The sequence below is a fragment of the Dicentrarchus labrax genome, unplaced genomic scaffold (genome assembly GCF_905237075.1).
Source record: "Dicentrarchus labrax unplaced genomic scaffold, dlabrax2021, whole genome shotgun sequence".
NCBI lineage: Eukaryota > Metazoa > Chordata > Actinopteri > Moronidae > Dicentrarchus > Dicentrarchus labrax.
In genome coordinates this window covers 11,359,153-11,386,355 of record NW_026136719.1, presented here as the reverse complement: position 1 = coordinate 11,386,355, position 27,203 = coordinate 11,359,153, and the positions used below count along the sequence as shown (strand labels likewise).

Genomic DNA, 27,203 nt, shown 5'->3' with positions numbered 1-27,203 from the left:
CTAAATATAGAATCTAAAACTAGCTACACCTCCGCCAGCTACAGCAGGAACTTATTGGCGCATCATCCATCTAATTGTGTAACGTACCACTCACAGGGGCCCTCTTTCTGTGGAACAATTACTTTTACCATTAACCTATACTTAGCTGATAAACAGGCTTAGCTCAGTATGGACAAACCAAACACTGGCTCTAGAGAGGGCCTTTTGTATTTTGCAAATTTTGGTGCCATTGTTTCTACATACTTGGATGGCGAGCAGTATTCAGTTTGTTGTAATCTGCAACTTCACTGCTAGAATGCCACTAAATCCTACACAATGTTCCTTTAAGTAAAATATTTTCTATGGACACAAGTATGCTGTATACTGAAAACACAGGACTTGCTCTTGACATAAGTTTATAAGTAGTTTGTAAGGTTTATATGTGAATTAAAAGGAGAATTTCACTCTTGGCAGATCCAAATAACTAAAAAGAAAAGGGATTTAGCTTCTCATCAGCTTTCCCAAACTACTTAGTGTAACAGGGGGATATTTTAGCTCTTTAAGCACCAAGTATTGTGTTTTGCTCTTAATGTTTAGTTTTAATGCATTTATTTTTAGTGTGCATCATTATATGCCTTCCCAATATTAAGACTGATGTCCATCACGCATGACAGGCATAACATGAAGAAAAGAAGAACAATTCAGAGGCAATACTTTTTCACTTTTGAGTAAAGAAGTTGAATCAGGACTGCTACTTGAGGAAATAATGTATGTACTTTTGCCACACCTGCATGTTACCTTTTCATTTTCATCTGTAAAAATTGAGTACATTTTTCTAACTTTTTCATGAAATCACTTACTGTTCACTTTAATGCTTCACATCGACAGTAAATTGATACTAAAAATATGCTTTAAAACTAAATTCAAACTTCATTCTTTTTGATGCATTGTTCATTAAGAATAGCTTCTCCTCTTAATTCAGCATGGAACTAACAATTCAGTATTTAAATCACAAACGGCTGAAGTGGTAAAGTTGAGCTTGAACCTATCAAGCATGCAGGTGTCTTGATCTTCTAATTCTTCATCTATTTAAAATTAATAACATCTGAGTATCCAGGCAAGTTTTGATTGGATGGGGCAGTGTGTGTGGATATTTTGTCTGTGTTACCTTCTACTACTCTTCTCTGGTCTTTTAAGTAGTATGGTCTTTGTACAGTATTTATGTATGTCACTACTGGTTAAAATAAATCTTATTACAGAAAAAAATGGTATGTGACACCTAGTAGCCAAAAGACCGTGGAGACCTGAACACTCCCCCTGTTTTTAACACCATGGCACTGTGGTTACATTTTTTCCTATATAGTGTATAGTGTGAAAAATTGCACTGTGGAAAGTTTTGAATCATGACCTTACTATCCTACCAGTAAAAATCTATAATATAACAGATATTCGTTGAACTATTTTCTAAATCCAGTTGGACTGTTCAGTTCAGGTATCTGATTCACTGCCTATATATAATCTTCAGACCCCTTTCTATGGCTTCTGTTCAGATCAAAACCCTGCTTGTGTACTGCAGCAGAGACAGAAGCAGTTCAACAAGAGTTCAGGAGGAGCCAGGAGTAGTTTTTTTTTGTTTCATAGTGTGATTTTACTCTGTAATCAATTTTTTATCATTGGTGGAAATATTGGCTGTAGCGAAAGAATCCCAACATCTTGTGAGCCGTCTGTCCTGTAGGGAACAGATCCACCAGTTGTTACCAAACATTTGAGAGTGCTACCACCGAACAGAGTGCCACCCCACCCTGTGTGAGACTGTGTGTGTGTGTAGGGATGATGTGTGCGTTTTCATGAACACACCTTTGTGTGTCGGTGCTTGTGTGTATGTGTACCTATATGATGAAAAAACACACTTTCTTATCTGTTTTCTGTGTATGTGTGTGTGCCTGTGAAGGGGTGAAAAGGTTTATGTGTGTGTGTGTGTATGTGTGTGTTTGTGTGTGTGTGTGTGTGTGTGTGTGTGTGTGTGTGTGTGTGTGTGTGTGTGTGTGTGTGTGTGTGTGTGTGAAAAAGTGAGAGAGAGTGAGAGAGAGAGAGGAGAAGCATGACCTACATTTGGCAAAGCTCATCGTATGAGCATGAAACTGCCTAACATCACCCCAGAGCTCCTCAGCACAGAGCCATGCGATTGGCTGCTTTCAGCTCCAGCCTGACAACAGCACTGGCATCACCCAGGGGGAGGGGGAGGGGAGAGAGAGAGAGAGGGAGAGAGAGAGAGGAGGACATGGGGAGGAGGCACATACATTAAATCCAAAAGAAGAAAAGATGCAAATAGACGAACGGATGGAAAGAGAAAAGAGATGGAGAGTGATGTAAAGGCTCCAGTTAGAGACAGAAATCCTCATGAAGGGTGTGTGTGTGTGTGTGTGTGTGTGTGTGTGTGTGTGTGTGTGTGTGTGTGTGTGTGTGTGTGTGTGTGTGCGTGTGTGTGTTGTGCACTTGTATTACTCACATTTTGGAGGAAAATATGTTTTCACAGTCACAGGCATGTTTTGTCACCGTCCGTTTGGGGACAAATAGTTGGTCCCCACAAGATAAAACAGTGCATTTCATGGTTAAGATGTAGGTCGGTTGGTCCATCACTTTGGGTCAGACTGAAATATTTGATGGATTGCCATTAAATTTTGTACAGACATTCTTGGTTCCCAGATGATTAATCTTAATGACTTTTGGGGATGCTATAATAGCACTACTATTAGGTTTGCATTTTGAGATTTTGAGTGAAATATCTTAACAACTGTTATATGGGTTGCCATGAAATTTGGCACATACATTCACGTCCCCCTCAGGATTAATTACAGTAACTTTGGTGAACCCTTCACTTTTCATTTGGTGCCAGATCAGGTCAAAGTTTGAATCTGCCCAATACTTGGGTTTATGACCTTATACCACTCCTTCAGCCTCAGCTTTACTTTGAGTTTAGGGCTAACATGTTAAACTAAGATGGTGAACATGGCAAACATTTAACATCAACATGTCAGCATTGTCATTGTGATGCTGCTGTGCCAATGTGCAAGTACAGCCTCACAGAGCTGCTAGCATGGCTGTAGACCCTTATTTAATTTTATGTCCAGTGTGTAACATTTAGGACGATGTAATGGCAGAAATGTAATATATTATTCATAGGTATGTTTTCATTAGTGTGTAATCACCTGAAAATAAGAATCGTTGTATTTCCGTTACCTTAGAATGAGACGTTTTTTATCTTAAGTGTGAGTAGGTCCTCTTCATAGCTTCCGCCATGTTAAACCGCCATATTTCTACAGTAGTCCAGAATGGACAAACCAAACACTGGCTCATGGGCTTTTTAAAATTTTCACGAGTTAGGGGTCCACTATGGTCTCTCCTGCATGCTGGAATTAGTTACAATCTGCAACTTATTTGTTTTTCAGGGAATGAATGTAAGTCAATGCAACGTCGTGCCAAAGTGCCAAAATCAAGTGTGTGTGTCTGTGTGTGTTTGTGCATAGATGCTGAGCTTGGTGTCTTTGGTCATGCGAGCTGTCACAATAGAGTGGGGATTCGTAGCGCGGCACCTCTAGAGCCAACAAACACACACGCTGGCACACACACACTCACACAGACACACACAAATACACACACACACACACACACACACTCCCTCTTTTGCCTATGTGTCCCACTCTGTCTGTCTCTCTTTCTCTCTCTCACTCTCTCTCTCTCTCTCTCTCTCTCTCTCTCTCTCTCTCTTCTCTCTCTCTCTCTCTTTCCCTGAGATCCCCAGGCACAAGGCATTATGGGAATCACTCTGGCATGGCTCTAGCTCTTCACAGCTTTAATCTTTAAGTTGTTTCCATAGAAACGACTACGTTCACTCAGTTGATAACTGTTGGATGGTTTCTAAAGCTATAGAAGAATGTCCTCACCCAACATAAACCTCCCCCACAACCTAACAACAGAGGTATGTCTTAGTCACTATATACTCATTGATCCATTAATTATAAATAATGAAGAGTCAGTATTGATGATGCCAGGCACACAGAACCAAAATAACTGCATCCAGTGGATTTTTTAAATTTTTTTATTCCTGCAGTGAGAATTATCTACCATTCACTACAAATTACATGACTGTGTCACCACAGCTATATGTTCTTAAATTGAGGTCTCTGAACATAGGTGTTATAGAAAAGTAGACAAAAGCAGATCAATAATTCACAGTTTATAAAAGTATATCTAAGTTCAGCTGCATAGGAGACAAGGCAGGTAACATTTGGTAGGTGATATATTTAGTTAACCTGCAGCCCAGCTTGGGCGATATCAGGTTGAGGTAACTGCAGCAGACCCCCTCCTGTCGTCAGGTACAGCATGTTGGTGTTTCCTCAGTTGCCTCAGAAGCCCTTTCCCCTCCCTTCCCTTCTCCCTGTCTTCCGTTCAGGCTCTTAGATGTGACATATCTCCACACAGAGACACACACACACACAGCTCAGAAACTGTAACATACTAATGTAAAAATATTTGCTTTTAATTTGAAAGACTGTATTAACAAATAAGAATAATTAGAAGACTCACACACACACAGACATGCATATACCTGTATACACAGAAACACACACACACCCATTCACACTATGACCAGCGGTACGAGTCTGTCTCAACACACGCACAGCAGGAGATCACCCCCTCCCTGCATATGTGCCGGTTTCCATGGAGACACGCAGTTAAAAATAACATGGGCGATGGCTTGTCTCGTGCCATTCCACCAACATGGCTGAGGCATTCACAAACACACACACTCTCACACACACTCGCACACACATAATAATGCTGGCTGAAGTCTGTTTGACAAGCACACACAGAGAACAATATGAAAACACACAAACACACACACTCTGCCACCCTCACTGCTGGCATGATAGTGTCGTTTATTCCCACCCTCCTGCCGCTGGTCTATACCAAGATGATACCAGTTCTTATTTTGGAGGGAGATAAAAACAAGATGCCTACTTTAGTTTTGTATGTTTTGTGTTGAGTTATGTTACAGTTCCTTTAACTCTGTTGGTAAGAGCCTGGGTAGCTCACCTGGTAGAGCTGGCGCCCCAAGTCCTTGGTGCAGCGACCCAGGGTTTGCGTCCAACCTGTGGTCCTTTGCTCTCCCTCTCCCCACTTTCCTGTTGTTTTTCAGCTGTCACCGTCAGTTAGAAAAAGGTAATAAAACCAATAAATAAATAATCATAATAATAATTCTACTGGTAAGGAGATAATGTGTGGGACAGTTCTTTCCTTACAATTATTGTTACACGATAGTTGCTGCTTCTTGACCTTCTCAAATAAAATGAAAAAGGGAAATGTGTGTGTTTGATCTATTCGACAACTCTGCCTCATGGAGGCTATGTTACACAGGTATTATGGCATGAAGATATTATGATTTTTTAAGGGGTCAACAGCCAAAAACAACCTTGGTGTAGAGATTCAGAGTAGTGTCCCCCATTTAAAGCTAAAACAACAGGTCAAGCACTGGAAGCTGCCATATGGAGTCACAAACCCAGAGAGGACACCATTAATAAAACCAGCTATAGCATCAGCCCAAACATCAGAGGACATCATTTGTCTGGCTTGTGATCAAGCAGTTGTAAGTGAAGCTAGAAACAGAGAACCAAAGGATTTATTTGTTTTATTCTAGCCGTCAGGGTTATTCACTAAAATCCATACTAAGTAACTTATGCAAGCAGACAAATGTGCAGTGTGTCACTTACTAGGCATAACATTTAATCCAAACCCAAAGAACCCCAGGTACTCCAATGGCAACATTTTTCCTGTAGTTTACGCAACTCTATTATTCTCTCCATATTTCCTTCCCTGATTACTGCTGCTTTAGGAACAATGCTGCAATATTGATGAGGTTTGGGGAGATACAGAATCCTCAAAAAGGTTGAGCAAGGAGATGAGGCGCTACAACAACATGAGATGATAAAACATTAATCTCCTGCTGCTGCTTTTCTCAGCAACCACTGTCCACCGACAGAAAAGTATTGTTCTGTTAATGTTTTTGTGCCTCATATTGATGTACAAAATATATTGGTTTTAAACGCATTTCTTTGTATATTCAATTACGCACTTTGCTTAATTTTTTGTGCAAATGTTAATAATTTGCCCTCTTGTGCAACTGAGTCAAAAGTAAAAGTAAAATAATAATTTACTGACTTTAAAGCTGGGCACAAAAAACAATGGGAATGTATTCAGTGGCTAGTGAAATTTGAATATTCACTGGCCATCTGGCTGGTGGACAAAAAACCCTGGGTTAAAGTTAAAAGAACATATATATGCTTGGTAAACATTTTCACTTAATATTCACCTCTCTGCTTTGTAATTTCACTATTGCTGCTTATGTGTTTATATGACACCTATTGAATGTGTGTCTCCAAAGCCATCAGACTTCTTTGACAAAAACATACATTTTACCTTGCAGCACATGGGAGTTTATGGCTGCCTCGATCCATAGCAAAAAACTTCAGTTAGGATCCAAACAAAAACACTAAAGTCACACAATAACACAAACAAACTAAGCGATCGAGGCAGCTTTGAGACACGAGATAAGATGATTTGTTTTACAGTTAGATCATCCCTTCTTACACATATACATACAACATATAGAATCTATGTGATTAACATGTGGCAGCACTCACAAATCCACCAAGCACTTCAATGATGTGACTTTCAGTCCACACATACATACAGCAGTCTCCGACTGTGTGTGTAGTGGTCATGCTGTGCCACTAAGGGGCAGCACAGCAGCATTTTCTGTGCAGTCTGTTAATATTGGGTAAACAGCGTGTGCCGAGCCAGGAAATAATCCCTTGAACATTTAACCTGCTGTTATGTTGTTGATATTTTCTCCGGCTCGTCAGGCTCACTGTGATGTGGTCGGTGCTATAAATAAGACTTTTGGCTTTATTGTCAAACACTGTGACTCACCTCTGCTAGCCATTTCAACCAGGCCTCAAACCCTTATAGAAATTAGCACAGTCACACGCACACACACTTGTTATAACGTGGATGTTGTGCAGGTCAGAGGGGCAGAACAGAGGGATTGAGGAGGGAGTCTGAACAATAGTGCAGGTGTGCAGCTGCGGAAGAGGGATGGGAAAAGGGAATGGGGGTAGTATGATTTATTCATTTTGTGAGGAAGGAGGACAGAGACAAAAATATAGAGACAAATATAGAGAGAAACAGAAAGGGAGAGAAATAGAGGAATTTATTAACCATCAGTGCTTCTTCTGTTGTATTTCATAAGCACCAAACCAAGAGAGATCAAATAGAAATTACAGTTATTGAGCATGATCCCAACGTGAAAATAAGTCTGTAAAAGTTTGTTTTAAGAGACTTAAAAGATGATACTTAGAGTGATTTGGCCTAAGCTCCTCAGACAGGGCAAGCCATTAGGGTTCTATCCAAGGAGCTCAGGTTACGATGCGGCTCATATGCGGTTGAAAGGTCTCTGATCGACCCAGATGTTTCATAGATCACTCAATACCTCAACTGACAAACAACCCCAGGGACAACAAGCTATTAACGGCCTCCCAGTCCTGTTTAGAGAAACTGCGGTAAATAACTTAAGCAAGCAACAAAGCAACATCCATTCATTTAATATTCACGACCATGTTCTACTATGTTTGTGCTGATGTTGACCACTGCGTTGAAGCGTGTGCGGACACGTGGTGGGTTTGCATGTGTGTGCAGATATTTTTGGTGTGTCTGTGTCGTTCCCGGCCATGGCGGGAGGCTGAAAGCTCCTCGAGCAGACTGCCAGCTCCGCCAGCTCTACTCCAAAATCAGTGAACTGCCAGAGCTCCAGATTACAGCAGATTACCGGGCGGGGTGCTCGTACACTCTCTCTCTGTCTCTGTTAGTGTGTGTGTGTGTATGTCATGCTGTTTATTTTGAAATCGCATGGGGATGTTCACTCCTCATAATCAGTGTAGACAAAGGCTAAGTTTACTTGATGAGGACACTGAATAATATTGAAAATATTTTGCTTTCAGGTTTTTAAAATATGGCCTGAAATGTCCAATTTCTGCCTAATTTTCATGTTTATCAATTGTAAAAATGAATGCTTTTACACAAAACACAAAGTCAGGTGTTCTCACACACACATGCCCTTAGATCTTCACTTTTGTGCTATAGAAGGATTGGACACGTGATACATATTCCCAGCATGTGGTGGATTAATACATTAATACTTTGCCCCCCACACACACACACATACATACACACACACACACACACACACACACACACACACACACACACACACACACACACACACACACACTACTGCATCATAAAGAGATTACGGTCAGGGACAGGCCATGCTCAGTTAGGATCCTACCATCTGACACCAGCGGACGGGGGAGACTCATAGAGACATAGAGACAGGACAGCGCAGTGTTTGAGTTTGTGATGATGAGTAGGTGCATCATTCCTTGAGAGTGCCATGTAGCTCTCGGCAAGGCCAAAGTCAAATATCCATAGATCTTATGGACAACTTAGGGAAAACATTTATTTCAGTGACGTGTTGGGTCAGCTGAAGGGAGGAGAGAGCAGTGACAGCAGGTGGGTGGGTGAGGAGGTAGAAGGGGAGGGTCTCTGTCTGCAGATGTTGCTAGTCTGGATGTTGGAGTTGCACAGGAATGTTTTAGAAAGGTGTGCAGGAGTAAATAAGGAGGCGTTGAGAGTCAGATGACAAGGAGTCTGCAGGGAAAAGGGAGGAGCGACAGAGAAAGACAAAAAAGAGGAAAATAAGAAGAGAGAGTAGACAGCTGCTGACCATGGCTTTGGCTTGTCTGGGTCTAGGCTGCGTCCCTGTGCGATCCAAAGGTACTGTCTGTAACATGAGTGTGTTTCTTAAAACCTGTAATAACCTGTTCAATTCCTGTTATATACATGTTGTTTGTTTATACTGTTAAATTGCTTTTAATTAAGACAGACTGTAATATCAATGTGATTATGTTACACAGTGACATAGTATAATATTATCAGCTCACTGTCATCTACCATGAAAAACAGTTACCATTCTGTCAGACTTAATCACTCCGGTCAATGTATTTATTAATAAGATGGTATTTTAGCAAATTAATGACAAATCAATGTATGTCCCACTACAGTGTTGTGGCATGAGGTTGTTATAAATTATGTGTGATATCAACTGAATTTGATTACAGTTCTATAAACCTTTTCATAAACATTTAAACATCTAGAGCTGAAATGATTAGTAACTCAATCAATAAGCTTATGGACAGAAAATTAATCTGCAACAATTTAGATTTTTCGTTTTGTCATTTCTTAATTATTTTGTAATTATTTAAGCAAAAATGGCAAAAACGTACTTATATTTTCCAGTTTTCTTGGTCCTCTAATAGTAAACTCAATCTATTTGGGTTTTGGATATTCTTACCTTGTGTTTTGGGAACTGGTGAGGGGCTTTTATCTCTATTTTGTGTAATTTTTGCTTAAAAAAATGGATCAATTAATCAAACATTGTTAGTTGCAGACCTATAACCATCATATAACTTCAATAAAGAGTTAATAAATGGATGCAGAATATGCATGACACTGTCAGACCGCGTGGAATAACAACCTCAAAACAAGTGAAGGGGGCAACTGTATGTTAAACGGTTGTAAGTGGATGTTATATAAATGGTAAATTAAAGTGTTGTTCCTGCAACAGTTTGAACCCTTGGCTGAAACAATATCAATATCAAAATATTGAATATATATGAGGTGGTGCATAGTGTGACTGCTGAGCCGTTGTAGGCCCACTAACACTAACACGCACAGTTTTTCCTCTGCAGAACTGGCCAGCTAGTGTTTCTTATATAACAGCTGTCTACTATGACAAGATTCTGCAGCTACTGCCATTGGGAGTATGCTGCCTGACCCAGATACACCCTAATACATTCTCCACTAATGACTTACATTCACTCACATCTGGACCAGAGAGAGAGAGAGAGAGAGAGAGAGAGAGAGAGAGAGAGACAGAGACAAAGAGAGGGATACAAAAATACAAAATCATATAGCTGTACCAGAAAGTACCATATCAAAGCAGTGACATGTGGAGCGTAAGTGTTCTCTTTGTAAATGTCGTGAATGATTGTGCATCATGTTCTTTATAGTATAGTTGTTTTTTTTACACTATAGCGTGTTTTTGTTATCTGTCTCCTTCTTCCTTTTCTTCTTCTTCCCTAAATGCCTGTGGATCTCACAAAGCCCACACCAGCCAAGCCTCCCATATATGTTTAAAAACCTAATCCACTTCTTAGGTAATAAAAATTAGACGCATTAGCCAGATGAGGCTGAAGTGGTGCCATAAAAAACATTTTTACATTATAGCCAATAACTCACCAACTGTACATCACACACTTAAAGCTTTCACATTGACATTGTGCTTGAGCAAAAACAAATCTTATCTTGTATACTAATCTGGTAACTGACTGATCACTGAAAAATTTAGTTAAATCTACTATAAGACTACAGACTACAGTCTTAATGTCCTTTTCCATAGAATACATTTTTGGGCATTCCCAAGCACGCCCTATCTACTGACTCTGCCACCGGTCCTGCTGCCAGTTGAGCATGCACTGAACACCTGCAATGGGGAGGGAGGACATCATTACTGTGCCAAAACAACGTCCACCAGGCCATCTTAGTGCAAGAGAGCAGCAGTTCGACACAAATGTCCTTGCGGCTGCTGTTCTTCAGATAGTCAGCTGAGTCAGGCTGATCAGAGTAGCTGTCAGATCATTTGGTTGTGTTGTGGCACTGCAGAAGTTTACACCTGTAGACTTGGGTTGATGTAAAGCTTCCATTAGCAGCACTTGGGCTGGTTTAGGCCTGGCCTGGTTCAATAATTTTCTGGAGTCTTCTTCCTGGGACTCTAAGAAATGCTTTGTTTTTACACTTTCTTTTCTGTACCTCTAAAAGAACATTTCTGTACCCCTAGTGACAAAAATATACCTTAATGTCCTCGTACAAAAAAATGGTAGAGACAGACTCTTTTGCAGGAACTGATCACATTCACACTGTTACACATTCATACCTGGAAGCTGCCCAGTACAACCACAGCAGTTGGGGTTACGGGCCTTGTTCAAGGGCACCTCAGTGGTGGTAATCAGGGAGGGGCAAGAGCTGCTTCTTCACTTTCCCCACCCAGATTTTTCCTGGCAGTTCTGGGGGTGCGCATTTACACTTTTTCACCAAAACATATTTGAAGAAATAACTAGTTTACCGCTTTTAACACTTTTCAGTACTTTTTCATTGTATGGTTCAACTAGAACTGATTTGTCCATAACAAGTGAATGCTGTAACAGCCTTAATCAAGTTTTAAACTGTAAGCTTCAGCAGTGCAAACTACAAGTGCACTTGCTTCAGGCACATGTCACAGCAGACTGCAGGGTAAAAACAGGTTGCACTACCCAACTCCGCAGGGGCTACATAAGGGAGGGCCACGGCATAAAATAAAGTTAAATAAATACAGAAAAGGGAGTCCCCATGGTGGCATGCAAAGAATGAGAAAATAGATTGACAATAAAACAGTGATAATACTTAATTTAAATTGAATTGGGAGTAATGGTAATGGCTAGTGGAAGCATTTCACTCTGCTACACTGACAATTAGCTACTTGATTAAATGAACAAAATCACTCAAATAGATCCATTGTGAACTTGCCAATACACGCTGAAGAAGGACGTCTTGCACGAAACGTCCTTGTGGCAAAATTAAAAAAGTTGAATGGAAGTGCTGTCCTAATTATTTGCTCGTAGATTATTCATAGGCCTCACAGACAAAGAATTGAATCGAAATTTATTGTTTTATTATTATATATTTAACATTATCTTGTACCTTAAGCTTGTTAAAAGTACAATATGTACTCCTTGTACCTTTAAGATTAAACAAAGGTCATCAGTTATCACCTTCTTTGTACCTTACAGGGCACTTTTCTGACAAATGTACCTTTGGGTATAATGATACCCCTACTTCTCTGTGTGTACCACATGTAGTCCGATAACATTGGAATGCAAAAGTGTTCTGCTAGAGTGGAGTGATATGTGAAAATAGTTTATATAGCCTAAATATGGGAAAAACAGCATATATTTTCAGGCAGTCTCTCCTTGAAGACGCTCATAGTGTTGTACTCAGTTGTCAACTGAAAAGTGACGAACAAAGTTGTGTAAAAACTGAAAAAGGAGAACTTGAGAGAGAAGTTAAAACACCACTTTTTGGGGTGTCCTGGTAGCTCCTTATGTACAAAGACCTTGTTGCAACGGCCATCTGTTTGACTCCGACCTGAGGTCCATTGCTGTGTGTCATCCCCTTTCCTGTCACTCTTCAGCTGTCACCATCGATCAAAGGCAATAAAAGACCCCCAAAAAACACCACTTACTTTCTCACACCTAGCCGAAGACAGCATGAAGTGTTGCATTGTCGGTTTCTGAAAGTTACAGACACTGTAGTTGGAGCATACTGCAGTATCTGTCTGTAAACGCTGACAATGATTAACCAGAGTTTTTGTTTAATGGCCTTTCAATGGCGTGGTGTCAAATTTCGATGTGTCACCATTAAACTGGAAGTTGTTGTAACTTGAGTGTAGATTGTCAAATCTAAATAATTATTATTAACAGTAGTTATTACATTATTGGTTGGTACAGACCCCCTTAGGCAAAGGTTTATCTTTCCTTGTGTAGCCATTAATGTCTGTCTTTCAGATCTAGCCCTTAATCAAACATTTTTTAGCAAAAAATTCAAATTGCATCAAAGTTCATACACAACTGAACCACAAACATTTGTATTGCTTCTGTGTAATCTTTGAACCACTGTTTTTAAATTGCTTGGCCCCCATGAATTGCTGCATTACCCTGTTTTCTGTATTGCACTGCATTTATTATATAGTGTTTTCTACCTTCTTATTCACTGTACCTCCTCTCCTCTCCTCTCCTCTCCTCTCCTCTCTTGGTGCTGTTGGCATGCAAGCCCTGATGACACTGCAAGTTGCTGACACTGCACCTGCAGATTTCAGGATGAGGGAAAACAGAGATGGAGGAATACAGTAAGAAGAAGAGGGATCATGGGTAAAAGACAAAAAGAGAGCAAGAGAGACAGCGTTAGACTCTAGACAGAGTGTGTATGTGTGCTCAGTCATGTCATGGCTGGTCCTGGATGTTAGCAATGGGTAACTCTCAGCATACGCTTAATCGAATGCAGAGGAAGAATAGGTGCAGCACAGCAAGAGTGAGGCAGGAGCGAGGCAATGCAGGTAGGGAAAAGAGTGTAACTCGATAGGATGCTGAATATAAAAGTTTTGTTACATGCTTCTGATAGTTTATTTTGGGAAAATATTTATTTTCCCAAAAAGTAAACTTTCAATCACTGCATTGTTCATGTTTTGCTGAGCTTTTTTAGGGCTATGTCAGCCGCCAGAGAGAAGGCTGGTGAGATAGTGGAACGCATGGTCAAGAGGAAAACACGGATGTGTGACCAGTCTGATATGAATTGAATACATTTTCTTTTTACGTTTGTTTGGTGGACATGCTGCAGCCTGACAATGGACTAAGCTAGATTCTAATTTCAATCAACTTTGCTGATGTTTTGTGAGATATGCATGTGAGATATGCATGCATTCAACATTTTTTCTAGACTTAATAGGTATATATGTTGACATCCCCCTCCACCGACAGTGTTGCTTTGCTTATTGCTGCTTCATTTGAATGTTTGAGCTTCACTGTGCAGAATGGGTTATGTTCAGAGTTTGATACTGAAGGTGGAAAGTTTCTCTATGCTCACATTAAATCTGTATTTAGGGCGTCTACATACAAACATACAGGTGTCGACATCACAACCTTTTTGGAGTCAATTGGGGTCCAGTATGCAACTTAAACAAATGTGTTGTGGAAACATGAGACCTCCAGCACACATAAACTAAGAATGCGTGTTCCAGTAAAGTATATGTGACATTTTGTGTCCTGTGGCTAAACTAATGTTCATATATTCTGGACTTGTCTGCAGGAAAAGGAGTAGACATGGTTTTAAGATTTATTTTTTGTTTTGAAAAAACATATAAAAGCAACAGTGTTATATGTTATATGTCTTAAACATGTCTAGAGAGGATCTTTAAATAAGAAAGAGTTTTTTGATGACATATTCTACAATCCTACATAGCAGCAGCAAGCGACCAAGAGTGTTGAGAGTATCAAAGAGGAGGAGAATGAAGGGACGATCGGGGAAGTGGGCAGGCAGAAGGCTACAGTAACCAATCCGCTAATTTAAGTGTGTCACAACAACTAGGTCTTCTACACACTGTTTTCAAAGAAACCTGGTTTCAGTATTCTACTTCTCTGATCCTCTTTTTTCTCTCTTTCAATGGTAATTTCCACTCACAACCAAAAATAACAAAATATCAAGGAATCCCCCCCTTTTTGCAGATTTTGCAGAGCTGTCAGTTTATTGAGCAGATTCGCTCTAACACAAAGACCTCCAAGAACATTCCTTCATTTCAGCTTTTAGAGTAAGGAAAAATAGTACCTAAATTGACAAGTGATTTCTTGAATGTATTTAAATTGGTTTTATTAGTCTTACTGTTTTTCCTCTGCTTCATCTGCCAAGTGAGTTTGTACAGCTGAGTATTTTGGTTGTATTTTATAATCATAGTCTTCATGTTAAGGACATAAGGTGTGATATGCAAAACAAGAAAATAACTTGATGTGTATGTGACAGTCTTTAGGATAGTACACTGTGTAATTGTTTATTTAGTGTGAATAAGCTGGCCTGCTGTGCTTCTTTAACCTTGTAGTTTAAATTGGCCAAATGCTGCTGATGTGAGCTCGCTGATTTAATTGCGGGCAAATACAAGCCTTGATTAGCAATGAAAGGTTGCCTGGCTACTGATGTACAGTGTGGCTTTCAAGGACACAATTGCATTTTGAATTCAGAGTTAAAAGAGAGGAAATAGGATTCATAATAAAAAGCTAAAGGGGCCCTGAGAGCAGATAAGAGAGATGGATAATCACAGTCCTTCTCTTTCTCTCTCTCCTCGTCTGTAGATCAAGCGTTTCAATCTTTGGAAATGAAAGTTAGAGATTCTCAGTTGCACATTATTCATAGTTTGCTGTGTTGTCTGAGAAAAATGCATTGTGGTGGCAATAAACATGGAGGACTGTGAGAGACTACACTGGTCTGTTGGTGTATGCAGAGTTGCAGTGGTGAGGTGTGTTTAGCTGCCACCTGCTGGCGTGTCGCAGCCTTGTCTCTTTAATGTGCAATATTGACAGTGTTGTGATACGCCTTGCATCAGACTAGTTTTTTTGTGTGTGTATCAACTAAAAACATTATTTTTCTTTTTTTCTGCCTTTAGTGTGAGGCATTGTAGGTGGTAAATTGTTTTACTTTCTCTTTTCTCTCTGATGCTGATGGAAGAGGCACTGAGAGCTGAGGTTATTATTATATTTTTATAATAATAAATATTCTATATTAAGGCCTAAACAAGGCTGGGTTACCAATTGGGCAGTGTGGGTATCTGCAACCCCAGACAGTAGAACCCAAAAACCTCATGTTAAAACTATGTGAGTGGTTTGTGACATACAATGATTTAATTTGATTAATTGCAGTTTTGTTTGAGAGTGCACCAAAAGGGCCCCAAGTGGATCCTGCATCTTTACTGTACTATGTCAAAATGCAGTATTAAGATCTTTAGTATTTGATTTGATAATAAAAACATATTGTGCACATTCCTAAATAATTGTGTTTAATATAAAATACCTCAAACTTATTGACATTCAGCCCACCTGGCAACAAGTAGTGTTCCAGAGGTTTTAGTTAACGATTGTAGTCTGTTCTACTTCTGCTCATGGGGGTAACAGACTGGGACGCAAAGGATACAGGAAGAACATGGACTCACAGCACATTTTATAATTGCAGGCCTGCTAATTAGTCAATGGTCATGGGTCTGTAAGGTTAAAAAATAGTTTCTTAGTTTCCTAGTTTCCTTTGATTAGATAAAATCGCACAAAGGTTTGTAAGTTAGGAACAGGGACAAGACAAAATCAGCTTTATATAGTGACAAGAAGTCACAAAGTATCTGTTGATGCAAGATTTGATCAGGAAGGTCAGGCTCAGTTAAACAGGCATGTAAAAGAAAAGCACACTATACTGTTTATACACACACTTTAATTAGATGTACAGACACATACAGCAAATGTTCTGGTCAAAACACTTTTTTTTATGTGCAGACCAGTCATGATTTGTTTTATCGCAGAGTCATCATAAAGATGTAACATGTTCTGTCTCTCTCCCCTCTCTTAGCGGTGTCAAATCTGGATATAGAGAGTAAGCTGTCACTACACTATCAGGCTCCATGGCACCAGCAACACAACGTGTTTCATCCTTGTACCCGGCCACCATGTCTGGAGGAGCTGCACAGAAACGCTCAGCTCAGTCTCAGAGCCCTGCACCAAGGTGAGAGACTGAGGCTGCTGTTTCATAATGTTTTGTGTACAAATGACATGGATTGTGAGTTTTTATGTGTTGGTGTTTGGGTTTCACAGACGAACAACACCGCCACCGCTCAACGAGTCGAGAGAAAAACAGGGTGACCATCTCTATCTCAGTGGCACCCCCCATGCCCACCTTCCCCTCACCACACTCCATCCGCCGGCAACAGAGGAGTCGCCTGGCACGAGCGGTGAGGACGACGCACTGTGCACAAGTGAAAATATGACATATCTCACAACCAACCAATTAGAGGACGTTTTCCAGAAATCGTTTACTTTAAATGGCAGGAACGGAGACTACATTATGTGATCGTATTCCTTGTCAAGCAGTCCACACTTGTAGGCCAATAAATTCTGGGCTTATGTGACTTATGTGACGAGAGTTGCTTGAGTGAGGTATGGGATAGTGAGGGAGACATTAAAGACACATTGAGTAGAACACCAAGGACGCACATTTACCATTTTCCCTATTCATATTGTTTTATTTCATATTTTTTGTTCTTATTGACATCTTTGGTTCTTCTAAAATATGTGCTACAATAAACTGACATAATATTTCATTCTGATGTTGCCATGCAGCAAGAGAGAGCAGAGAGGGAGCGAGAGTTAGACTATCAACCCAGGAAGGTAAAACAGAAATTTGTCTGTGTGTTCATGTCTGTTAATGTCTAACATGTAGACACTTGTAAGATATCCACCTGTGTGTACAGTTACTGCTGTGTGTTGCAGGGTTCATCTAACATCTACAGTACTACATTAGATTCCAGTAAACTTTTTTTTTCTCTTTCTCTTCTTTCTGAATCTCTCGAAGGAGAGGACTGTGAGAGAAACAGAGATCCAGACCATTCAGAGAAAAGTAAGACAATTCACTGACAGATAAAAGAAAGAAACACGTCTAATTTCACTGCTTACAGACTTCACCAATTATAGCTGTGTGTGCACACTCAGCAAGTTTGTATGTATGTGTTTTTCTGCTGCCACAGGAGAGGCCAGGAAGAGAAGCAGATATGCAGACGATCCAAAGAAAGGTAAGGAAGATGTGTGAATGGTGAACTGTGAACTATTTCAGACTTCTACTGCCATGCATTTTAACTCAGGTTTACTCTAATGTAGTTACTGAAAGACAGGGTATACGAGGGCAAGATGAGGTGACAAAAGGGACCATATGATTTTGCCATAGTGGAGAACTTTTAAGACTGCTAGAAAGAGGAAACTGGAAAATGAAACAATAATTTGTCTGTCTCATTCATCTTTCACCTTTTGACTTTCCTTTAATCTTTTTATTTAGAATTATCTAACCTCTTGGATTAGGCATGTCATGTCATCTGTTCTTTTGTTTTTCTTTTGTCGTATTTTGTGTTCGTAGTTTGAGTGCTTTTACTCACTTCACCGTATTGAAGGTTGCATCTTCATTCCATGGAGTAGAAAGGTATTAAGCGTTTGTGTTGTTTTAACTTTCTGTTTCTCTTCTGATCACTTTAGTTCAGTAGTTCATATTTCTAGATAGCTTCCCTCAGCACTACCTTTGGTGTCTTTTTTGTCATTACATATCTATTGATTTTAGAGCAATTGTAAAATAGTGTCTAGTGACTTTTACTGTGTATTGAAACTGTAAGACTGAATCAGCACCTACTATAAAGTTGCTGCTGTCTGTCTCTGTCTTCCAGGCTACCTCGACAGCAGAAGGTGAAGGTGGTGAGGTCCTGGGAGGCCACAGAGCCAAGGCCTCAGCCCCCAGTGCCCCCTCAACCCAGGATAAACAGACAAACTGGTCAAAGGAAAACCTCCCACCATCAGATCAGAAGACAACTGCCGATTCTCATGCCATCTCCTCCTGCATCATCCCCATCAACGTCACAGGTAAGATAAAGAAGAAAAACAGGACAATTAAGCAAGAGTGAGGTTTTCCCTAGTGAGGATCAAACCAGGAACCTTCTTATTGTGAGGCAGTGCTAACTAATTACAGCAACTGTCACCAAATAAGGAATCAAGCCCAGACTGCTTGCATGAAAACCAGGAATTCTAACCACTAAACCATATGGGAATGAGCAGAAAGATGATTATTAGAAATGACATTATAGACATAACATTGCAAGCATTTTCAACCTCTACTTATATTCTGTTGTTATTGCAGGAGTTGGGTTTGACAGGGAAGCAAGTGCTCGTTGCTCTCTAGTCCATTCCCAGTCAGTTCTTCAGAGGAGGAGGAAGCTGAGGAGGAGAAAGACTATCACAGGAATACCCAAAAGAGTACAACACGACATGGGTATGTTATAGAGCACACTTGCTCATTGGTTGAAAATTTAGGGGTATTATACTATATGGGTCTTTATTTTCTTAGGTTCTGCTAGTTGCTCTCAGTTTTATTAATATTTTACCAATTTAATTGCTAAGATCCAGGGATGAGGTGACTAATACAGCCATGAGTCCACGAAGGCAAGCTAAAGCTAAATAAATAATCACATACAGACAAAACTACTTGGTCCATTAAAACTGTCCAACCCAAACTGTACTAGGATACTTGTGAGATACCTCCTGGTTCAACAATTTTCCCATAGTTACACATGCATGCAGTTTCATAATGCAATAGACAATTGTCATGTACATTTTAAGATGCTTGCACCATTGTTTTTTCCATCCATATAATATAGTTTTAGGAAAACGTACAGGTTTTAAATGTTACCATTACCTGTAGAACCAAAGGCCAAAATTACAAAAATAAGAGTATGTTGGTAAACAAAAACACACATTTTCCTTTAAGAAAGGTTTATACCTGATATTTCAGACACTCAACATGCTTTGTCTCTTTGAATTTAGACTCAGATGAATCACCCGTAGCAAGAGAGCGCACAGTGATCATCCATGCCAACCCTCACCAACTCTCTCTCTGTGAAGAAGACCTCTCAATCAGTGGTCGCCTTCATCACACTCGTGACTCTGGCTGTCAGACAGATGATTTCCTTATAGCATGTAAGTTTCTGACGAGGGACAAGTATATTTGGTTCTTTATTGTAGTTCCTTTTAGTCTTCTAGGCTCCTATATTTTTGCTATGGATTAGGACGAGGAAATTGTTTGAGTCATTCATGTTATAAATCAAATTACCAAATGTTTGTTATTCCTGCAATGATTTGTAGGAACAGGACAACCATCTGAAGCCTGACAATAAAATCAAACCAGTATACTTTCATCTTCAAACTAGATCCATCAAACTGGAATTACTTATTTACGGTAACCTGGTATAGTCCATATGGCCGACATCCGTATGAATTAAGAAATGTAACCCTCTGTTCCCCCCTCTCTCTTCTGTCTTTCCCTCTTCAGGTACAGCTGCTCCCTCCAGAAGGCGCATCAGAGCTCAGCGTGGCCATCAGGGAATCCCTGCCTCTCTGTCCCATTCAACAGGCAACATTTCTTCCCTGGGTGACCAGTCAGACTCCACATACACCAGTGTTGCAGCCCACGGTGGACGCTTGCGTTCTCGTAGCCTACCGCGAGAGGGTGGACGCCTGATGGACAGTGATGAGGATGACGATGACAATTATGATGATGATGACGAAGACGAGGAGTTGTCACCATACGAAGCAGAGGACTTTATTCCACCTGGCCCTAGTCCAAGAATGAAGATGATGTTGATGAAGGATGAAGAAGAGAGCACAGATGACCAGGCAGCTCCTGAGCCACTGCAACTTGGAAGCCTAAAAAGGTTGCAGAGATCTGGGGAAAGAGACAGAGGCGGTGGAGGTGGAGGGAGCCCAGAGCATAGCTGGATGGAGAGAGGCCGTTCTCGTTTGCCCCGCAAGGCTGACATGGGCAGCTGTGAGATCTCATCGAGTTCAGACACTTTCAGCAGCCCTATTCACTCTGTGTCTACAACAGGGGTTCTAGGCAGCCATGTGGACCACAAGGAGGACCATCAGTCGTCGAGCGGGAACTGGAGTGGTTCCAGCTCCACCTGCCCCTCTCAGACATCTGAAACCATCCCCCCACCTTCTTCACCACCACTGACAGGCTCATCCCACTGCGACTCAGAGCTGTCACTCAACACTGTGCCCAATGCCATTGATGAGGGATTCTCCCTGGATCCCTCATACCACTCTGACCTCAGACCCCAGGGCCAGGGCCACAGGTCAAGCTCATTCACATCCTCAGCCACAGACCAGCTGGACGATGCAGGGGTCAGTACAGCCAGTGAGGGGGAGTGGACATACCCTCCAGACCAAGATCAGACTGATCCAGATCATGACCCTGACCAGACCCAAAGCCATGGGTTATCCCAGGAGTACAGCTCCAAACAAGGTCTAGAAGACCAAACCTGTTTCAGTGACAACAAGACCAGCAACACTGAAAAAGAGCCTGGCTCCCATTACCCATCTGATACAGAGGGTTTCTACTCCTCTTCTCTGCATTTTGGGGAGTGTAATCAGAGTTACAGAGGATACATGTATAACTATGCAGACCCAGGACCTGACTGTGGCCAATCCAACACTGTGTCAGCACCGCTGTCCCATGGAGTTTACCCCCAGTCCTCAGCTGACTTCAGAACAGGCACTATGACCCTGGGGCGGACCTGTCGTCCACTGAGGAAACCAAAAGTCAAACCTCCACCACCTAAACGGACCTCCTCGCTGAAGGAGAACAGTAGTAGTGTTGATGTTGGAACGGACACACAGGCAGATCAGGATCAACCAAAGACGGTTAGTGAACAAGAGCTTACCTTGTCTTCCACAGATATGAAGCTGGAACTGGACCTCGAGCTTGGAGGTGCTCCAGAACCATTACAGACATCTTGTCTAGTGGCAGAGCCTTTGGGAACTTGGGGAATGGGACTGGGTGAAACTGTGGATATAGTAGAGCCCATGTCCTTCAGCTCTGCAGATACACACTCATTTAAGGATGAAGGTGCTGTGCAATCTGACTATGCAGACCTGTGGCTTCACAACACTGAGCTGAAGTCCAACAATGGTGAGTACACGTCCATGTCTAACTCAAGCACAGCCACAGGCACCACTGTCATGGAGTGTATCAAGTCACCAGACAGCTCTTCCTCCTCCACAGAAACCCAAACCCAGGCCCTTGCCCAGGCTTCAGAAACCAGACCAACTAGTCCACCTCTCCCACCTGGAGACTTCAAACTTGGGTCACCTGAGAAGCTGGCTGGCCTGGCCTCACCATCAAGTGGCTATTCCAGCCAATCAGAGACTCCAACGTCGACCTTGCCCTCATCTTCAGCAGCGTTCTTCCCAGGACCTCTGTCTCCCTCAACTGGCAAGAGAAAGCCCAAAGTGCCCGAGAGGAAGTCTTCTCTCTCTTCTCTGCAGCACTTCCCCAGAGATGGAGCTTCCATTTCCTCTGGCTATAAGAGAGACCCAGACTTCCCACCTCCACCTTCTCAACTTGATCTCAATGTTCTTCATGGTGGTTATATTAGACACACGCTATCCCACCGGACACACCACATGCACACACTCCACCACAGCAAACACAGAGTTGCAAATGTTTTAGCCACTGGAACAAAGTTGTTGGTCCCTGAGGCATCAAATACCAACCCACCACCAAGTTTAAACTCTCCAACAATTCCCACCTCCAATCTATTGGTGATAACTCCATCTGCTCTTCGTTCAGTGCAGCTCCATTCTGTTAGCCAATCTACAGATAGTGCTGCCACTACAGACCACGAAACAGCAAGTGGACCAGAGACTGCCACAAGACCCAAATGTCCTCCGAGTGCTTCTTCTCTGGCTCCACCTCCTATTAACACTAGGCCTCTCCCTCCCCGCAGACCACCTCCCAGACCCCCAGCTCATGATCATACCTCCTCCCCTGAACACTTGCAACCACCTCCCCCTGGTCGCCACCCCGATGGGCCTCCATCCTATGAAAGCCTGCTACTCAGGCAAGACCGCTATGGACCTGGAACCTTCTGGGCAATGACGGCATTCAGAACCCGGATGGACCCATCATCAGAACTCTCCGAAGACAGCTCACCCTTGCATCGGCCTGTGCCACGTGCCCCCCACCCTTCGCCTGTGGATCTACACACGCATATCCACTCGCACACAGAGTTCAGAGGGCTCACACACTCAGCTCATGCACACCCTGAGTTTAGGGTTTTGGGAGAGCGCTCATTCTCCCAGGATGATGATGATGATGAAGATGATGAGGAGGAAGAGGAAGAGCAGGTGAAAGAGCCACCGAGGGCTGCATGTTCCAGAGGAGGCATGCGATCGGACCACCCTCCACCCCCAGCGTATGAGTTTGCTGGAGGATCCCACTTAGACTCAGGGCCCTGGGCTAGTCCAGTCAAAGTGCCTGGTACTACAATGGAGACATCGCATCCTTACCTAATCAGCGATGCAAGGAGAGGAGGACAAGAAGATCAGGAAGAAGAGGAGGAAGTGACATCAGGTGCTACCAGAAGTGCCCATCAGCAGCAGCCACAGGAGAGCAAAGATGACTCCACCACTCCTGACACTGAGGATTACTTCAGTAAAGGTAAGTTATTTCACCTGGCAGCAGAAGTACTCTTTCGTAAAGATTACAGAAAACAACACAGAAATGTGCTGCCCTTTATTTAAGTAAAATAAGGAGCCATGTGTTGCTACAATAGCTGGTTAATCATGTACCAATCTCTAGTCAGCAACAGAGAGCAATGTTTAAAGGATGGTTATTTTACAATTTATATACTAAATGATCAGACAACCAGATGACATGTGATAGGGATGTTGTGTGCCACAGATTCCACGCCCAGTGATAATTCACTCTCCCCTCTGACGGATGACACCAAAGTGGATGATGACATTATTATCACATCACCCAACAAGACCCGTACAACTGAGGACCTGTTTGCCATGATACACAGGTGCTGTACATTTTGCATTTGTTTGACTCGGTGTCTGCGGTGTCTATATAACTTACTGCACTGTATGTCTGTTTGTCAGATTTGAGTTCATTTTAGATATGTTTATGTTATTTTGTCTATCCATGTATCGCATCCCCTGTCTAAATCTTAACTAAGATTATACTGTGATTTCCTCATTCAGATCCAAGAGAAAGGTCCTGGGCCGTAAAGATTCAGGAGACTTAAATGCGAAGTCTCGTCTCTGCCCTACAGCACCAGTGGCTCCTGTCTCCACTGTCATTATTCCACCAGCCCCTCCTCTCAACATCCCAGCCACCTTACCCAGTGCTGCTGGGTCACAACGAGCCCCTGTGCCAATCTACCGCAGCGCCAAGAAATCCAGCACGTCCAACGAGGAGTTTAAGCTCCTGTTGCTGAAGAAAGGTAGCAGGTCTGATTCCAGCTACCGCATGTCAGCTACAGAGATTCTGAAGAGCCCTATCACCCCTAAAACCCCTGGGGAGTCCCTTCAGGAAGGGCCCATTAGACAGGCTGAGGAGCAACTCTCTACACTCCAGGAGCCCCCCATTTCTGGCCTGGAGCCAATCCAGATACCCGGCCTTTTTCCCAGGGCCAACTCGGAGAGTTTCACCCCCAAAACCCTGCCTATGTCAGCTGCATCTCGACAGGGACGTTCTCGGATCCCCCCTGTAGCCAACAGCAGCCGCTACAGTACACGCAGCCGCCTCTACACAGCCCCCATGCAAGCCATTTCTGAAGGGGAGACAGAAAACTCAGATGGGAGCCCCCATGATGACAGATCATCCTAAAACCACCTGAAGAGAGATGTCCTCTATTCTAAGCTGTGTCCTACATTTGAAATGGCCCCTTCTACTTTTGTAATCTTAGGTGTGTCATCAAGGCCAATAGTGTAATTCTTCCGACACACAAAATCTGACTGTTGCTAACATGCACTCAGTTTTGGATCTACTATTCTATTTAAGGGTGTCGTGAGATGCTGAATCATAAAGGGATGATTATGAAAACTTTGAGGATATACCTAAATACTGTATTATCAAAAGAATGGCTCCCTCATAGTTAAAAGAGCAAGACTTAAGACCTATTTTGATTGAACTGTCTTTTTTTAAAGAAAAAAAAAAGTCCCAAGTGTTTGGTAAATTATAATAAGAAAAGGAATTTTGTGGAGTAAGGACAACGTGCGTGTGCATGACCAAGCACATGCAACATCCACTGATATTTCTACTTCTTGTGTTTTGAATGGTGTGGGTGTGTGTGTGTCGCTGAGGAACTGCTTTCTTATTCAAATTAAAAATTCTTATGAAATTTAATATTCTTTCAACTTTTGGTGCCCAAAACATTGGCCAGACTTCCCAGTCCTTACTCAGTATTCCTGCCAACAAGCAAGGGTTGTTTCATTGTGGAAGTTACTAACAACACAGCACCAACTTATCTACTATATTTCCATCTGCAGACCTGGCATAGAAATTATATCACACAGAGCCAATCATATATTTCTTCACATTAACTATATCCAAAAAGATAACATGATGCATGTATTTTTGTAAAACTGCGACTCAGAACATGATGACAAAGTTTCACCATGTTGCATGACCCTATATGGAAACATCCCCTGGATCCTGGTTTCTGTCGACATTTTTGTGGTTCCTTTGCATTAATAATTAGTCTTTCACTGTGAAAGGTTTTAGTGACATTTGTACCACATTGCCAGTGATCTAAATTGATTTGCTTGGATTTGAGTGTCTATCAAGAAGGAGCAAGGGCTTGCGCCTAGATGGGGCCCATTTGTCAAAGGTACAGGCTAATTTTGGACAATCGCACAGTGGCCTTTCTCTACTAGAGGTGGTTGTAAGCAGGGCATTTATAAGTCCCTGAACATACACATGGACCTGTGCCATGTTCCACCAGAATTCAATCACATACTTTTAAATCCAACCTTGAAATCTAGTATGTTTAGACTGATGAAGCCAGTCTTGCTGTGCTGACTTGAAGTGGAAAATGTGCATTTCAAAGCAGTTTTAAAGATACCATTGAGTGCAGACGGTGAAAATGCTTTAGAGGGTCTTCAATTGGTTTGACTAGAGATTAATTTGGAAATGTTTCCAAGAACCAACCTCGCTTTTGCACTTCATGATTCTTCAAGAATATTCCTTGAAAAGAAAATATATCTTATAATGAAATTGCATATGTATATTTGTACTGAATATAAAAAAAATCATATCTATATAAAACAAAAAGCAGAAATTTTATAGGGAATCAACCTGAGTGTAGCAAAGAAGAACAGGTCTCACTGACACTAACATTACACATGACTCTTAACAATGTACACTGTTCTCCTCTCCTTGTTGCCTCTCCTTCATTTGCACTGACCCAGTAGCATTAGACAGGTGAAAGCTCAACCAAGTGGCTGGTGTACACCATTTTGTCTTACCCTCCAAACTTCATATCACAAAATCTGAAAGAGAGGAGACAAGAGGGGGAAAGGACTACATACCACCAATATATGTCAGCAATGCATCCTTGGCATTGCTGCAGCCTTTACTAGTATAACGTTAAATCTTTCTCATCCTTCCAGTAAACGTTACGCATGCAGAGTATCTAGTGTGTGACAGAAGCAAACTATCATCAGTGGAAAGTTTGAACTCTTACCTGCCTACCACAGCAAACGCAACACATATACTTCTTACATTCAGAGACCGTACTTCAGTAGAAACCATTCACTGTATTCTGTGAATACCTCAGCAAGCATATTACTGTTTTATTGTAAATGCTATAGATAGATAGATAGATAGATAGATAGATAGATAGATAGATAGATAGATAGATAGATAGATAGATAGACAGATAGACAGATAGATAGATAGATAGATAGATAGATAGATAGATAGATAGATAGATAGATAGATAGCAAAACCACAACTGTTTGATACTCAGCGAATCTGAATTGCAGAACTGACACTGTGTAAGATGGAGAGAGTAAAAAGCTGTGAAATGATTATTAGAATTTTACATTCATCATACCCATATTGCTGAAGCGCACTTGTTCCTGTTCATTGTTTTATTTGTTGTGTTTTCTATCGCATGCAATAAGTAAAGAAAAAAAAGAAGAAAAGGACACCACCATATCATTATTTTTATCTGAGGGATGTCTCCATACCACGAGAAAAGATTTTGTATTTTCCGTTCAAATGTCAAGTTCAATAGTGTGTTCTATAGATGTACAAACTGTCTGGCTAATTCTGTTCTGTATAGTTGTGATCACAAACAGGGGTTTATCTTGTACTGTATATCTACTCACTGGACAATCATACGTATAAGAGACTGTAAAGAAAATGATATAGAATCTGTTGGGATGGAGAATCTTCCAACACTTTTGGTGCTGGGTCCTAGTCTTGCTGGAGCTGTGGAAGTTTGGTGTGAGAGAAATATTTTCCAGAAAAAACTGCTGATTCAGTTTAAAGTGTACATCTGGACAAACCACTTTGGATAAAATGTACAAATAAAAAACAGAAATGGAATAAATATCCATTCATAGACCCCAAAACTATCCTGATCTGATCAGAAAGTCATTGTCTTTACTTTTGACTCATAGCAGAATGTTTTGATTCCCACAAAACAATGAATTAAAATAAACATGTAGGGTTGATACAGTATTACATGAAAAATGCAATGTGACTCTGTGAGATGCCATTTAAAGGTTTGAAAACAAAAACACTCAAAGTGTTTGACAATTTGTTTAGTGTGATTTTCTTCCGTACTGTACCTGGCATTGATACCATAGAGGTATTTTAAG

At 41.4% G+C, this 27,203-nt stretch overlaps 1 protein-coding gene across 4 annotated transcripts in view; it reads left to right on the top strand.

Annotated features, from left to right (window-relative positions):
- nhsb (Nance-Horan syndrome b (congenital cataracts and dental anomalies)) overlaps window positions 1-25,262 on the top strand; it is a 48,190-nt gene extending 22,928 nt beyond the window's left edge. Inside the window, exons 1-12 of one of the 4 annotated variants that reach the window (XM_051379073.1) lie at window positions 8,679-8,871; window positions 16,345-16,497; window positions 16,587-16,723; window positions 17,112-17,159; window positions 17,344-17,388; window positions 17,516-17,560; window positions 18,200-18,392; window positions 18,667-18,798; window positions 19,350-19,502; window positions 19,855-23,025; window positions 23,251-23,392; window positions 23,574-25,262. In XM_051379073.1, the coding sequence (XP_051235033.1) occupies window positions 8,823-8,871; window positions 16,345-16,497; window positions 16,587-16,723; window positions 17,112-17,159; window positions 17,344-17,388; window positions 17,516-17,560; window positions 18,200-18,392; window positions 18,667-18,798; window positions 19,350-19,502; window positions 19,855-23,025; window positions 23,251-23,392; window positions 23,574-24,201 (4,896 nt within the window). In that variant the 5' untranslated portion in view covers window positions 8,679-8,822 and the 3' untranslated portion in view covers window positions 24,202-25,262. Of the gene's footprint in view, window positions 1-8,678; window positions 8,872-16,344; window positions 16,498-16,586; window positions 16,724-17,111; window positions 17,160-17,343; window positions 17,389-17,515; window positions 17,561-18,199; window positions 18,393-18,666; window positions 18,799-19,349; window positions 19,503-19,854; window positions 23,026-23,250; window positions 23,393-23,573 lie in introns of those variants that run through there. The other 3 variants (XM_051379070.1, XM_051379071.1, XM_051379072.1) reach the window with 3 other exon arrangements.
- The last annotated feature ends 1,941 nt before the right edge of the window (window positions 25,263-27,203 follow it).